Genomic DNA, 16,344 nt, shown 5'->3' with positions numbered 1-16,344 from the left:
AGCAGAATCCATACTATTTGACTCGATGGAGATAGGTGATGCTCTGGAGGGCGGCATCTAGCTACAGAGGGGTAGCTCCGAACTCGGCTTGGATGATATGGTGCAATATTGATGGCTGTCCCTCATCCGCGAGAGCAAGAGGATCTGTAAGTGCTGTACTCGAGCCCACTCTATGTCTGAGAGGTCTGGCCCTCAACAAGGGCTGCCATACATGCCGCTGGTCGAACCAAGGAGTCAAATAGGAGAGCCTTGGTCTGAGGGTCTTGAAAATGTGAATGGAAGCGCTGTCTTTCCAATGAGGCAAGTGAGGCGTAGCCTTTACTCATACGGGCCTGCATCGCCAATCTCATCGTAAAGATCGGGCCATAGAAAACAACCCCCAAGTAGGTATACGCAGATGTTTGGACAGGTGCTAGTACCTTGGTTCAGATCCTCCTATACGCAGATGATGTGGTACTGATGTCCTCCTCTCCTGAAGGGCTCCCGAGACACTTGGGTGCGTTCCATGCCTTTTGTGAGTCACATGATCTGAAGGCCAACCTTGACAAAACCAAGGTTATGATCTTCAACGCATCTCAAGGTTATGATCTTCAACGCATCTCGAGCAGCCATGCATAGGGGGCGGTTCACTTTGGATGGGGAGCCAGTTGAGATTGTCTCTGCGTATACCTACTTGGGGGTTGTTTTCTATGGCCCGATCTTTACGATGAGATTGGGGATGCAGGCCCGTATGAGTAGAGGCTACGCCTCACTTGCCTCATTGGAAAGACAGCGCTTCCATTCACATTTTCAAGACCCTCAGACAAAGGCTCTCCTATTTGACTCCTTGGTTCGACCAACGGCATGTATGGCAGCCCTTGTTGAGGGCCAGACCTCTCAGACATAGAGTGGGCTCGAGTACAGCGCTTACAAATCCTCTTGCTCTCGCGGATGAGGGACAGCCATCAATATCGCACCATATCATCCAAGCCGAGTTCGGAGCTACCCCTCTGTAGCTAGATGCCGCCCTCTAGAGCATCACCTATCTCCATCGAGTCAAATAGTATGGATTCTGTTGGATCCTGCATATTGAAATGACGTAGGTTACCATGGCTGGCTCTAGCATCATCCATGGGTCTCACAGATGGAGGAGACGAGAGGGGTTGGTATGCAAGACATGTAGGTGGTTTGAGAGAATGGGACTTCACATTGACAGGTTGCCCCCTTTCCAATACAGCTTAGACGTCCCATCTATCCCACTTGGATACCATGAGGTGAACCAGGTCAATCGAGAAGATCTCCTACAGCTACACACTTTCAGGACTTGGTTGAAGCCAAGCGAGCTTTTAATGAAGCTTAGCTACTACAGGGATCATTGCCTCCACATCTCTGAGATGGGTTTCATTATCCCCCCAGAGTACACTCGGATCCACCTATTGCACTCACTGAGGATTGCCATTTGGCAATTTCGAGTGTCATCACACCCACTCTGTATATCGAGTGGACGAGCTGAGGGGATTCCCAAGGAGGGCCACATTTGCATATTGTGTGATCGACATAAGATCGAGTCAGAGGAGCACTTCGCATTCAAATGCGCCGTATACTATGAGATCCGTAACCTATATCACTGCCTCTTCATAGACAGTTTTGGGCCCCTCAGCAGGCTCCTAACATACTCAGACGTGCTCTCTGAATACTTCATGCAAGTATTGATGGCTCTTTATAAAAATCACTGCAGCATTAGCATCTTGTAGCATTGGTTGCACAAATGACAATTGTCCAATATCTTTCAACAAAAAGTTGAGAGTATGAGCACCCCCCCCCCGGCTTAAAGTCCTCTCGAGCTCGTCTATGTAGAGGTCAAACAAGGTTGGTGACAACGGGCAATCTTGTTTGACTCTAATGGTGATCATAATCTCCTATATCCATCTGGCACCTGTCCGAACTCGGCCTAAGACCCTCTCATAGAGTGCCATAACAGCCCATATGATGTCCTGGTCATACCCTAGCTCCTGTAGGTGCCTAATGAGGTGAGCCCGTGGGACTGTGTCAAAGGCTTTGTGGAAGTCCACAAAGCAACAATATACCTTCTGCTTCCGTGATCTGGCCTCCTCTATGATGCTTTGGAGTGTGAGCACATGATCCATGGTTCCATGGTACCATTGAAATCCTGCCCGGCCCTCTGCCCTAAGTCCCTGGATGTCTGCGAACTGGCTGACCTCTGTGTCAAACATTGATGCATAAATCTTGGAGATGACATGTCCAATCATAAATGGTCTTGTAGTTTGTTGGATTCATGGGATCCCCTGCCTTGGGAATAGGAGTGATAGTGTTAAGGGTCTAGGCGCTTGGGAAGCCAAGGAAAACTGTGTCGTTGAAGTGCTTAGCTAGGATCGGGGCTAGGATATCAATCCCATATGCAACAAATTCAGTGAAGAGCCCTTCATGAGCTTTCGCTCGGCCATTGTGAAGTTTCTATGCCGCGTCCTTGATGCCACCTCTAGTGAATAGGGTGCAAGTGGTGGGGCGAGGTGAGTGAGAGTGATCCAGGGCGGGCTGGTGTGGGGCATCATAAAGGCTGCGTGCATATGTGTGCCAAATTCGAGTATCGGCAAGAGGTGAGGGTGACGTTCACTCAAGGAATTTGCACAAAAGATGTTTGGAAGATAATGTTTGGCTTCGAATGAGAGCTGTCGGCAAAGGGCCTTACACTCCGCATTGTACCAACTATTGCAAGGCACAAACCCAAGAGGCGGAGATCTAGTAGAGCAAGCAGTGTAGGGAAAAGCATGTAAGGAAGCCTCGTGGAGTGAGCAGCTAATGAAGGCAGCGCGGTCCTCTAAGAGGGGCATGTGATCGATGTATGTGTAAAGTCGTGCATAGTAAGATGGAGCTAGGTCGTGATCAAAATGTAGATCATGGTAAGTAGTGTGAGTGATCGGATCAATAGACGGCACTGTGAGGCGGGGGGTAGAGATGCTGAAGAAGAGATAAGTGTGGTCCGTCCTCAGAGGGAGCAATGAGACAAAGAAGTCAGTGATGTGTGATGCGAAGGTAGGGATCGCATGATATAGTCGACTACGCTAGAGTCCCCCCCGTGTGGGAAACAAGTGAAACCACCTGAGTAGGGCCATAGCTGAAGACCATTATAAATGAGAAGGTCATGTACCCTACCCATGTCCAGAAGTGCGTGTCCATATGATGTGACTGGACCTTACTTGTCAGCTGATACTCATGTCATACTTGCCTCATCCACGGGTAGCTGGATAGAGTCAACTCAAAAATCTAGTAGTGGCACCCTCGTCCTAGTGTTGAAGTCCCCAACGAGAAGGACTTCCTCGTGGCTTGAGAGATCTACAATGTCTGGGAAGAGAGATGCATACGGTGACGACTTGCCCTCCTCGTGCCATGTGTCCTTGGCGAAGTGAGATGTCTCAAGAGGAAGTAGTGTATCGTTACAAAGAGGTCACGGCTATTAGTGTGCCGGATCTGGACCCACATGAACCTAGAGTACATATCCCTCTTCTCAATAGATGGCTCCGACGAGAGAGGATCTGAAGATCACCCCCACTTCTCCTGACCCTCGTATTCCACTTGTCTTCCTCGTCTCGTCTCTAAATGCTGAACGTGTACCCACTGGCGATCGGTAAAGGGCGCTCTAGACTCTGGTGTGTCCCTGTCAAGAAGAATATGTCACGTCCTGTGTAGGATTCCAAAAAATTCCCTGCGTTTGACCATAAGGTACCATTGCAGTTTTAAATGGTCCATGCAACGGATTCAATATCCTGAGTCTCATAGACCCCGCCCCCCTATGTGGGAGGACGGGTGGTTCCCTGACGGGGGCCAATCAAGAGTGTGTCATCACGGACCACATCCCACTTCCCCTCTTTGCGGGCCGCATCCCACTGCTGTAGGAGGGCATGCCTCTCCTTAATCTGTAACGGTGTCAGGTCCTTGTCCATTGAGATTGTGGGGTGGTCACGTAGTGTTGATCTGCGTCAGAGTGCCTCCATTTTCGCCTGAGAGTCCCAGAAGTGTATGATAAGGGGCTGCTCTCGGTTGGGGTCTCTCCCCACATGCCATGCACCCTCAACTCCATGCTCTGATACCCCTAGAGTAGTGATCACAAAGGTGATCGCCTCCTCAACTGTCGAATGTTGAGGGCCTTACTGGCCCTTTGCTGCTGCTTCAGAAGAGTGGCTGAAACAGTGGCCTTTGTAGGTTCCTGCTTTGCCACATCGACCCATCGAGAGGTCTCCGCACTTGCTGTCTGCATGGTGGCAATCTGAGCCTCTACTGCTGCTAATGGTGTACCCCCTGTGGCCCTCTTTAGGGTGGTCATCTCCCCCTTCAGGTGTATGATGTCCTATCTGAGCTCCTGGATAAGAGCGGCCTACTTCTGTCTGACACGGACCTGCTCCTGAGCGAAGTGGGCCTGCTCCTATGCGAAGCGTGTCAGCTCCACCTCTCAGGTGCGTATGTTATGAACCTCCACCAAAAGGGACTCCCAAGCATCAGGTAGGTCAGCCCTAGCATAACCTGGTCTTCGTACCTGAAAGGGGTCTGGTATAAATGTAGAAAGAAAGAAAGAAAGAAAGAAAGTTTATTAAAGTCTTCGGAAGACTGATGGGTCTATGAGACTGTGAAATTCTTGATACAACGAGCTGTGGTAGTGGAGCTACTTAACGAGCGTCCATACCAATGCAAAATGCAAATTGCAAAAAATGCAAAAAATGCAGAATGGCAGTACTAAGTCCTAAGTACAACATAGTCATGTCGATGGTCGACTATATATCAATCTCAGCATCATCATCAATATCATCATCATCCCGAGCAACAGCAAGATATCAGGATGGATGAGGCAGTGGAGGCATGAAGTCGGCAATAGAGTGCTGTTGGCCACTCAGAGGTGCAGCCCTGGTACGTCTCCTGGTCGTAGCTCTGCATCTAACCAGGGCTACTATGACCCCCGTCGGTCGGGCTCCAACTCTAAACAAGGAGGGGATGTCTCCAAGTGTGATCTGTGTGTCGACCCTCTGTCTGAGCTGTCGGGTTACGGGCTCCGGGTCACGGTCATGTCGAGGCCTCGTCTCGTTGGGGTCCATGTGATCTAGTTGAAAGAACTCCGTGATAGAGCTCTGAGAGGGATCAACCGAGGAAGAAGTCTGCTCTTGTCTCCATGCTCAGAGTATCCTCTCGTGGTGTCTAAGTGCCTCATGGATGAAACTTGCTAAACACCGCTGGTTTGGGTACGAGAGGAAATGGGCTAAAATCCCATAACTATCTCTGAAGAGGCAGTGGAAACGTCCTCGGATCTCATAGTACACAGGACACTTGAAGATGAAATGCTCCTCTGTCTCAACCTCTTGTATGTCACATAGTGTGCATATGCGCCGCTCCCTGGGTAGTCGCTCTGCTTTGCCGCTCTCGATGCAAAGTCTGTGTGAAGAGACTTGGAATTGCCAAAGAGAGATCCTCATCGAGTGGGGTAGGTGAATCTGTGTGTATCCAGGTGGGTCAATGAAACCCTCCGCTGTGATATGTAAGAAGTGATATCTATATAAGCTAAGCTTCACTGGGAGTTCACTCGGTTCCTACCAAGTCCGAAAAGTGTGTAGCTGTAGTAGATCCTCACGGATAACCTGGTTGACCTCGTGTGATAAGAGGGGAGAGAACGGAGCATCCATGCTGTACTGGAAGGGAGGTAGTCTATCCATGTGGAGCCCCAGTCGCTCAAACCATCTCTCTGTACGTGCATACTAGCACCTCTGATCTCCTCCTGCTGCAAGTGCCATAGAAGAGGATAGAGCTATGGTCTTTGCCCTTTCCTCCTGTCCCCATATTCTTTCTCTTTTTTGTCTTTGTTGCAGGGTGCGTGACCTAGGCGGTCCTGTAGGGGCCTAGCCTAGGCTGTGGGTTGCTGCCCATTGCATTCAAATGACTAGATGAGGGGTTTTGGGCTGTCCCTTAACAGCCATGTAATTGGGGGGCCAATTAGGCCAGGAACTACCAGCAAGGAGAAGAGGTGGATGGAGGAGAGAAGGGCAGGCGTGAGCAGGTGGAGGAGAAGCAAGAGTAGGAGGAAAGAGCAGGAATAGGAGGAGAGAGAGAGCTGAGCTGAGATGAGATGAGCCTGAGGAGAGATGAGATGAGGAGAGCTGAGCTGAGGAGAGACCAATCTCTTTGGAGCATGTTCAAGATCTGTCACTAGCTGGCGTGCTCGACTCCTCTCTATAGGGTGTACTTGCAGATGGCATGATGCCGCCTAGCATCGAGACGCCACTATGATGGTGCCCATGGGTTGAGTGCTCGCGGGGCTATTAGTCTCCTGCAACCCATTTGAGACCCAATAGGATCTATTGGAGAGAACAATTTGTTGCGATATCTCAAGGTGTATGCCTCAGGCACACCTTATGTTTCTATGTGTGAGTGCTAGAGGCACAGTTAGGTGCCCACAAGCACAGTTAGGTGGTGGAGAGCCACATAGGATGATTGAGAGAATCTAGGAGCAGATTGAGGAGATGATTGTGGAGCTTTGAGGTCATCAGTGATGTCAGTGACCTTGTATGAGGTGCCTACTTAAGGACCTCTTTCTTCTTCATTCTATAAGCAAGTATTCTGATTTTGTGTCAACTCTACTCTTTCCTTTCAGTATTCCAACATGGTATCAGAGCCCTTTGATCCCCCTTGAGCCCATTTCTGCCACATCATCATCTTCTTCTTCATCTTCTTCTTCTCCATTTTCCTCTTTCTTCCCAAAATCTTTGAGAGCTTGGTTCTCCATCTACAAACAGCCATTGCCCAAACCCTCTGAGCTGGAAACTCCTCTAGTATGGGCGAACTTCCACCTGCAAGCAATTGAAAAAAAAACGTCTGTGGTGGCTGCCATTCTCCAAACAGCGAATTTCTTCTGTTGCTCAATACTCCCTGCCTACTCCGCCATTGCCTGAGCCCTCTTAGGAGTAGATGGGCGACCTCAAGACGAAGATTTTGAGCCATTTTTCAGGTCATTTGGTTCAGTAACGAGGGAGAAATCGTCAAAACTCAGTTTCAGCCTGTAGCAACTCTCCCGGGCAAAAGTGCGCACCATTTCGTCCAACCTCTGTGCTGGACCTTCTCTGGTATATGAGCTTTCTTTTGCTTCAGAAAGCCCTCTTTTCCTTGCTTTGAAGAGTGAGCTACAAGCCCTCCAAGTTCAGCATTTCAGTTTTGACAGTTTTGGACAAGTTTTTGAAGATGATGCTACATAAAATGCTACTCTAGCATTTTTGGTTTTTTGAAGCTTTCAATAACTTCAGTACAAGTGTGGATTCAGTTTTGTTTTGACTTGCTAGACCTGGTTTTGATTGGAAAATGTTTATTTCATCCACTTCTATGAAGCATGTAAGAAGAAGCATCATTGTTTGAAATCTAGTCACTACTATTTGCTACATTAAGTGCTCATATTTTGGAAGTCTTTCAGTTATTTTTGCCTTGTAAGAGAGATAGACACTGCCCAATATCTGGGTTAGACCCTCTCATGGCTACCATATATAATCTTGAGAAGTTCAATGGAAAGGGCTTCCATACATGGCAAATGAAGGTAAAATTTGCATTGATGCGGGAGAACTTATGGGGACTTGTCAAACCTACTCCTACCGCTTCTTCTACGGCCTCAAATGCTGGAGAATCTTCAACTCCGACACGACCGGCAAGGGATCCAGCAAGAGAAGAAAAAGCATATGGTATAATTGCTTTAGCTTTGGGTGATGATTACATACATCATATATCTGACTTGGAGTCTCCATCGGAAGCATGGCAGAAGCTAGACTTGATTTTTGGTGCAAGCTCTCACATATCTAAACTATCACTTAAAATCTCTTTCTTTGAATTAAAGATGGCAAGTGATACTACTTTAGCTGCTCATGTCAACTATATGCGGAGTCTTATGACTCAGTTAGCTTCTATCAACTCTCCTATCACCCCTGATGATGCTATGGCAGTGTTACTTAAGAGTATGCCTGAAAGTTTTGATCACATTGTTAGCACTTTGAAGAATCTTCCCAATCCAAACCTTGAAGGCATTATCTCAGCTCTCCAAGAAGAAGAAAGACATATGGAGTTAAGGAAAGGCAATGACACTGCTTATGTTATGAAATTCCAGAAGGGCAAGTATTCTCCTTGCAATCACTGTGGAAAGACAAATCACCTTTCAAAGGACTGCTTCAAAGTTAATCCATGCAAGCACTGTGGCAAAAACAACCATAGTGAGAAGTTTTGCAGAGACAAAGCAAAGACAGAAAATGCAAATCTACTTACAGTGAATTTGCCTCCACAAGATGAGGCATCCCATGAAGATTATGCATTTTAAATCATCTCTATGTATGCTCCAGATCTCTCTTTTATGTCAAGGTACTCAGCCTGGATAGTCCTCCAAAATGAATGCAAATAAACTATTGTGTTTTGTGTGTTTTGTAAACACCTCTGGTCACCTTATGATGTAGGCCATGTGCATGTTTTGTTCCATGGTACCTCCTGCAGACATTGTGTGCATGTACATGCAGGGGAGATAACCATTGGAAGGTCTTTATGTATCCCTTTCTGTTAACCTTACACCCAAGGGAACCCTTGCTAGCATGAGAACCTAGCCATAGATTTATCCTTGACCACCATGAGATGGCATGAGAAACTATGAGACTAGATGTATCCTTGACATAGCCTGAGGCATTTCCTTGAGGGGGGGTTTGTTGCGATATCTCAAGGTGTATGCCTCAGGCACACCTTATGTTTCTATGTGTGAGTGCTAGAGGCACAGTTAGGTGCCCACAAGCACAGTTAGGTGGTGGAGAGCCACATAGGATGATTGAGAGAATCTAGGAGCAGATTGAGGAGATGATTGTGGAGCTTTGAGGTCATCAGTGATGTCAGTGACCTTGTATGAGGTGCCTACTTAAGGACCTCTTTCTTCTTCATTCTATAAGCAAGTATTCTGATTTTGTGTCCACTCTACTCTTTCCTTTCAGTATTCCAACACAATTAGCATCAATGATTACAAGTCACAGCTCTATGGAATGTGCATAGCTACCTAATTCTAAGTGTTAGCGTTTAGGCATCACTCCTAGGCATTAGGCTCCATACAGGTTTGTACTAAGCTGTATTTGCACAACAATGTTGTTGTATTTGCAATCAAGATAAGAAGAAATAAGAGTCAAAATAAAAAGGACAAAGTGAGCAAGTGAACACATTTGAGAAGTAGAATTTATTTATTGAGAGAGAGAGAGAGAGAGAGAGAGAGAGAGAGAGGATCTTATCATTTATGGCTATTATGGTCTTAAGTTCTAATATTCTGTGTAACATCACGTTCATGGAGTGAAGGCCGTTGGAGCTATCCACGTCCTCATCAAGTGGGGAATTCACTCCAGATGTTTATCCAAATGGGCCTGCACAAGGGAATGAGTTTGGAATGTCAGGCATGCTGGCATCAGGGTCAGGGATGGGCGCTGCCTTTTCTGGAATGTCTTTGTTGCATGGAGGAAATAACTTACAATTGAGCTCGGGAATGACTCCATTTGCTTCTGTAAATGCTTCTCCCACGAGGTAATTTCTTAGTTGATTATTGTATTTTTTTTCTAGGGCTTTGGGTTTTGTCTTCACATACGTGAACAGGTTCTGCTATACTGACAATTAAGACTTGGGGATTAGTTGTTCAAAAGTCATAAGGACTGCATTCGACATGTCAATTTGCTGCAGCACAATTCTATTCATGGACAGTGAAATGTATGTAGTCTGTAGATGTCTATACACAACCTCGTAAGTAATTGTCATTGGTGTCTGCAGACAATGGCATGGCTGTCCACATGTCAGCTTTGCAGCCCACAACAGCAGGTACAGCAGGTCAGCTAACAGTATGGAGCAGGGACAGGATGACATCAGCCTGCACTGTTACAATTGAGGGATGACTGAAGAAGTAACCCTATGCTGCAGAATAACCTCAATCTCTGTCTCACACTGTTGGTGCCCATACATGCTGAGCCCACAATCAGAAGACTGAAGCAGAAGATAGAAAGAAGAACTAAGACTGTATTCATACACAGGTGTAAGGAAAAACAGCTCAGAAAAGAGCCAGAAACATCCAGCAATATGCTCGGCGAAACCAGAGTCAGAAGTGTATGCTGAGATCTGACCAATCAGGGCCAACTGAAATAGGAGTCAACCAGGTCTGAACTGACCCAGTAACAGGCCTACCAGACCTGAGCAAACCTAACTGGTCTGTAGAGATGCCAACCTGTTTACAGCTCCTGCCAGATCTATAAATAGGCTCTGTCCCTGCTAAACTGTGCTGCAATCCTGCAGTGCTGCCTCAAATCTGCTGCTGTCTGCAGCTTCTTGCTTGCTTGGCGCAACCCGAATCGTGGGTCTACACCAGATTCTACTTCCCAATCCTACCCAGGTCAACTGAACCCTAAGTCGTCCCCATGTGGGCGACTCACAGGTGGGTCAGCACACTTTTCTAACACCCCCTTTGTCAATGACTCAACTGTGGGCCAAATGCCTATGCATCGAATGAGATGCTTCAACTGCTCTCTCTGGGAAGAGCCTTTGTGTGAAGATGTCAGGGATGTTATTCTCTATCTGTCAATAAAGCAGCTACATGATCTCATCCTACAAAGCTCTTGGATGAAATGGTATTGGATATACTTAGTGTGAGCATGAAATATGGGTTCTTTGCAATCGCTGTACAACTCCTTTTGTCGCATATGATCACTGTCATATCCTCCTGAAAAACTCCCATGTCCTCCAATATCCATTTGGACCCCATGGCCTCGCAGGCTACCAAACATGTCGCTTTGTATTGTGCCTTTGTGAAAGAGAGTGCAAGTGTTGGTCGCTTCTTGCTGAGCCATGATATGGCTATTGACACGAGCATGATGCAATAGCCTGACCTTGAGCGCCATGTTTCCCAATATCCAGCCCAACCTGAATCATAGAATCGACCGAGCCCGCCCCCAGTGTGGTAGGTGATCCATAACTGCATATGCCTTTAGATACCTCAAACCCTGAATCTTGCCTTCATGTGATTCTCCCTTGACTGCGATGAGAACTGAGTTCTGACAAAGTAACCCCACTAGAAAAGCTATATCTAGTCAAGTGTTGATCCGATACAACAAGCTTCCAACCAGCCTATGATATGATCCTGCATCAATGAGCTGAGACCTATCCTCATTGCTAAGCTTTGTCTCGACCTCCATTGGGGTTGGTGCTTCCTTACATTTCTGAACCTTGAATCTCCTCAGTACTTTTTGACAATACTTCCCTTAACAAATGAAGATATTGTTTCTTTTTTGCTATACTTCTACCTCAAGAAACTAATGGGGAAGTGCTTAGTCTGTTATCTTGAACTCCATCATCAGCAATCCCTTGACTTCTTGGATCTTCTTCTTGTGAACACCTGTGATAATTAAGTCATCAACATACAAGATTATAACCATGGTCTTACCTCCCCCTATGAAGAAATAGAGGTTTGCATCAGATGGATTATGAAATAAGCCTATTGTGATAGAAGTAGTCATCTATCCTTTGATACCACTCTCTTGGGGCTTGTTTTAGCTCATAGAGTGCCCTGCAAAGCTTGCATTCCTTCTTTCCTTGACCTGAATGCCAAAAGCCCTTTGGCCGTTCCACATCATTTTCCTTCTATAGCTCTCTGTAGAAAAGGGGGTTGGAGAAAGGGGGATTGAGGAGAAAGAAAGAAAGAAAGAAAGAAAGTCTATTAACGTCCACTGGAGACCAAAAGGTCTATGGGACAGCAAGAAACCTTCTAGTACATCTGCTTTAGGGAGGGCACATGGCAGCTCCCAAGGAGTGCAAAAAGCAACCCCAATTATTTAGAGTACCTACATAATATTCTGGAAGAGTAAACAGCCATACATCAGTTTAAGACTGAGAGTCTTTTGGTTTTGATTTAAACTCTCTGATTAGGCAGCCCTGCCCCAAATCTGCTGCTATCTGGAGCTCCTTCCCAGCCTGGTGCAACGCTAAGCGTGTGCCTACACCGCTCCTACAGCACAATCCTACCCAGGTCAACTGAAACCTAGGTCCTTGTCATCCCCAGATGCACATGCACATCATCTTCTATTGCTCTTCTAATATGCATGTTTTTGCAATACAAAAGGGGTGGCTTAAAAATAATGGCAAATTTTTGGGGATCTTGGTTTTTAGCTATCTAAACACTCGTGGCACATTTTGAGCTACTGTTCTGTCAGCTTAAAGCCCACATCATTTAATGGATTTCCTGAAAGATCTAGTCTTTCTGTCGTTTAAAAGTAGTTTGCATATGTGAATAAAGCTGTGGTAATGAACGTGTGAGCAGGGATGCACTGCACATGGCAGTTTCACTGAGGCCAATCACAGCAGAAGAACAGCAGCTGCATTACTGTCAGATTGTAGCTGGTCGAGGATTAGAAACACAGGCTTCTGTCAGATCCGGATTGCCTCTTACGGGCTTGCTGAGCCCTGCTGATTGTGGAGCTCATATGCTGTCTTCAGAAAACAGCACGGAAACTATGTGTGGCTTAGGTGGAGGCATGCCAATTTCTAGAGCAGGGCTACCTGGAATGGGTTCATGTGCTGTTCCAAATGTACCTGCTAGCATGAACAGTATTGCACTTTCTGTGGGAGTGGGAATGACTGGTGATATTTCTGCTGGTGCTGTACCTTGTTCCATGAATAGAATGGGAAAATCCAGGGAGGCCATGCCAATGATTCAAGTGAGATCTTCAAAACTGGTTTTTTACTATGCATTTTTATTCTTACATTAAGGTCTTGATATGTTGCAATTCGTATGATTCTTTCGCACTGTTGTTTCTTGAATTTTAACTGCAGTCAGGACAACAGATACTTATACAAGAGCTTCAACAACCGGGTCATCAGGCTGACCCTCAGGAAGTCACTGCTCTGAATAATTTGAATACCAGTTTATCCAGTACTGTGAGTTCATCACCAACTCAAAATTTTTTAATACAGCAACAGCAGCAGGAACCATTAGATCGTAAAAATCATTTACATCCACAACAGCAGAATCCTGGCACAAATCAGCAGCAGGCTTATAACATAATGCACATGGAAAAAGAAAGGCAGCAGTTACAGCACCAACAGCAAGAGGAGATGTTTCAGCAGCACTTGTTCCCGAGCAGCAATTCTTTACAATCAGCATTGCTATCACCACAGTCTCATGCTCTTTCTCAACAACATGTTCTGCCTCCCCGTGCTCATTTTCTATCTCAACAGCATCAACAATCTCACCTCTTACCTCAGCAGCTTGCATTACTACCCTCACACCCTCAGCAGGGGGTAGAACGGCAACAGCAACAGGCAGTAGTTCCTGTAAGCTCGTCGCAGTTGCAAGAATTGGTAAATTACCCCTCTGCGGCATCTTCTCTGCCACCCCAAGTTTTAGCTTCATCAGCAGAACTTCCGAACCAGATGAAGCATCATCAAAAGAAACAGTTCAAGAAACCACAGCAAGAGCAGCAACAACTAAAGAAGAACTCTAAAGGGATGGGAAGTGCAGTGGTGCAGATGCAAAATCTCTCGACACAGGGAGGCCAATCGAATATGCCACCCATTAAGCTCCATGAACGGCTTTTGCAACAACAAATGTTGCATCCTGTACAAGGGCGACGTGTGCTCCAATCCCAGGGAACCATTCCTGCTGGGCAACAGCTGACAAGTGTACACCCAACTGCTGTGGGTGGGCGACTGAATATACTACAACTTCAAGCTTCTGTTCAAGATCTTGAAATACATTTGACTCAATTGCCCATGGATGTAGCTCAACAACATAAGGCAAAACAGCCTTCACAACAGAAGCCAACCTCGATCTCCTCTTTTTCTTCTGCATCTTCCGTCCAGCCTTCATTGTCTCCTCCAGGAGCAGGTACTTCACAGCAGACGCAACTGTCTGTTTTTTCACAACCACAGCCCTCATCAACAAAGCAGCAGCAGGAGCAGCAGGGTCATCCAGGTCAACAGTTACAGAGCCAGCAAAGCAGACATAAAAAATGGCAGGCAGGCTTCAACATGGGCTTGCAGCGGCTATCACAGCCTGGAAAGAGTGGATTGCAGTCAATCTCTGTACCTTTACAGCTGTCAGGGAAGCCTGGACACAAAGGTCTTCCATTTGCAGGTAAAATGAACAATCCTTTGAGTATTCCACCACTCACTGATATTCCCCTTTCATCACCGAAGGGCTTCAGGAGTGGAGGTGTCCCTTCGCCTCAATGGAAACCAGGCCAGAACTTCTCACCGATGGCAGCTGGCCTTTACAATCCAAGTTGCAGTAACAGTGCAGCAGTATCACAGGTCCCTCTCTTATCAATCTCTGCTGGTATGACAGCTGCTTCCTCAAATGGCAGCACAGCTGTTGCCAGTGGTATGCAGCAATTTGCTACTGCACAAGTTGGAAGGGTTCATTCTCAGAAACCTTGTATGAGCCCCACTGCAAATGCAAGGGTGATGCCAGCACCCCAGCAAATAACATCTTCTCAGTGCCAACAGTGACAGCAGCAGGAACACAGCTTTCTGTAAATTGGCATGGATCATGAACAATACAGGAGCTTCACAAGTCTGCTTTATCTGGAATGGAACCTGGATTCTGCCGCATCGAAGCCTGGCCTTTCAGGAAAATACCATTGTCTCAAGTCAGCCCATTGCTGTTGTATAAGAGTATACAGGATTCTGGTCTCAAGTCAGCCTATTTCTGGATCCATGCTGTTGTGTATTAGTGTACAGGATTCGATGAAGCCCCCCATAATCATGATCATTTTCATTTTCAACGTTCTCTTCTTAAATTTTTGTTTTGAAGTGCCATAGTTTTTCAATTCTTTGATGATTTGGTGGGTTCTCATAATTCGGGACATAGTATCATCAGATCGGTATTGTGGTCAAACAAGGACCTTCTACACCAACTACTGCTTGAGCCCTATTGCCTTCGATCATGACTATGGCTTCTGCAATCACAAAAATCTCCACACTAAACATCTGGGATACTAGAATCTCTGTAATTTTCCCTAGGTTAAGTTGACATGTGTTGGAGTTCTGGAGACTAAGCATCAGAAGCTGCTTGCAGCTTGAGAACCTTTTTTATACTGCAATAGTTGGCTTTTGTTTATTCTCATAAATCTTCAAAATACTTGACTTCATGCTCAAAAACCCCCTTGGGCTTCAATGTAAGAAAACCAGGCTTTGGCTCTTTGGCAAAGATCTCATAGAAGGTTTATTTTTTTATTTAAGGAACTGTACATCCAGTGTGGGGATGCATTCTCCATTATCCCTTTTTATCTCCCCTAAATACTGAGTAGCCTGCCTCACGAATGTTTCCTGGAATAGACATCAGAGAAACGTGACACGGGGGGATTTTCTTGCCTGCAACTGTAGGCATTTCTTGTGCGTCAAGGGACTGGGAAGGGCTTACAGCGACGTGCTTCTCAATTTCTTGTTTCCATCAAGGAAAATATATGTTGCCAGCCATTTCTAAGGCTGATGGCACTTTTTTGAGATGCAGACAACGTTCCTGAGATTTGACCGGCATCCTAGCAAATACTTTTGACTGGCAAAATCGTAAACAGCCCATATTTTTGGACTTTCTTGAACTTTTGATCAGCAATGCAGAAGGATTTATTTTTTGACCGGCACCTTTATTTGACAGGGGAAAACACAGAAGTCAAGGATTACTAGATCAAATCTCAAGATTTTTGACCACCTGCACGTGCAGATTGTACGCCGGCAACCAAAACATTGATGATCGGACAGTCAACTATCATTTTTTACCATTATGCCTTGGAGTAGTCTCCAAGCAAGTTTTCTATTTACCCTCAATAGGATTCCTATTTCTTTCAACCTCTTAGTATGGCCCAAACTAGCTTTTTGACCCTTACTAAGGGTCTACTTGTTCCTGATGCATTCAATGCAAAGTTTGTATTTCCCCTGAAGGTCAAGGATTACTCTTTCATTCAGTCTCTTAGCTTTTCCACAAAGAGCCTTTTTTTTTGGGCAAAGAAAGACTTCTATCAAGTATGAAAGAAACTCCAAAACTTAGCTCAAGAGAAAAGTACAGCATGCAAGGCATGAGAAAACAAACACCCTAGCAGGGTAAAATAAAGCTCATGTAAGAGAGCAAGAAAAAATCCAAGGTTGAGGCTGAAAGTCCCACCTCAACCCTAAGGGGGACTTTGAGAAGAATGGGGAACTACTCCCCTCCTTGAGAAAAATAGTTCTCCTAGTAGAGGCAGCCCGGGAAGATTCCTGCATGCTCCCTTAAATTACCAAGGTGTGTATAGTATCTGTCCAAATATTGGCCAGGGTGGATTTGGGAACCGTCCAAGGGTG

General features: G+C 46.0%; 1 protein-coding gene across 1 annotated transcript in view; it reads left to right on the top strand.

Annotated features, from left to right (window-relative positions):
• Positions 1-14,757, top strand: part of LOC147897401 (chromatin modification-related protein EAF1 B-like) — a 75,736-nt gene extending 60,979 nt beyond the window's left edge. The window contains exons 20-22 of the mRNA XM_087380946.1: positions 9,334-9,555; positions 12,329-12,725; positions 12,841-14,757. Coding sequence (XP_087237072.1) covers positions 9,334-9,555; positions 12,329-12,725; positions 12,841-14,517 — 2,296 coding nt within the window. The 3' untranslated portion in view covers positions 14,518-14,757. The remainder of the gene's footprint in view (positions 1-9,333; positions 9,556-12,328; positions 12,726-12,840) is intronic.
• The last annotated feature ends 1,587 nt before the right edge of the window (positions 14,758-16,344 follow it).

This window comes from Dipteris shenzhenensis, chromosome 10, assembly GCF_047967505.1.
Source record: "Dipteris shenzhenensis isolate YYH24624 ecotype China chromosome 10, Dip_SZ_1.0, whole genome shotgun sequence".
Classification (NCBI taxonomy): domain Eukaryota; kingdom Viridiplantae; phylum Streptophyta; class Polypodiopsida; order Gleicheniales; family Dipteridaceae; genus Dipteris; species Dipteris shenzhenensis.
Note: the sequence above shows the minus strand (reverse complement) of the source record. Positions and strands in the feature narration are given on the sequence as shown.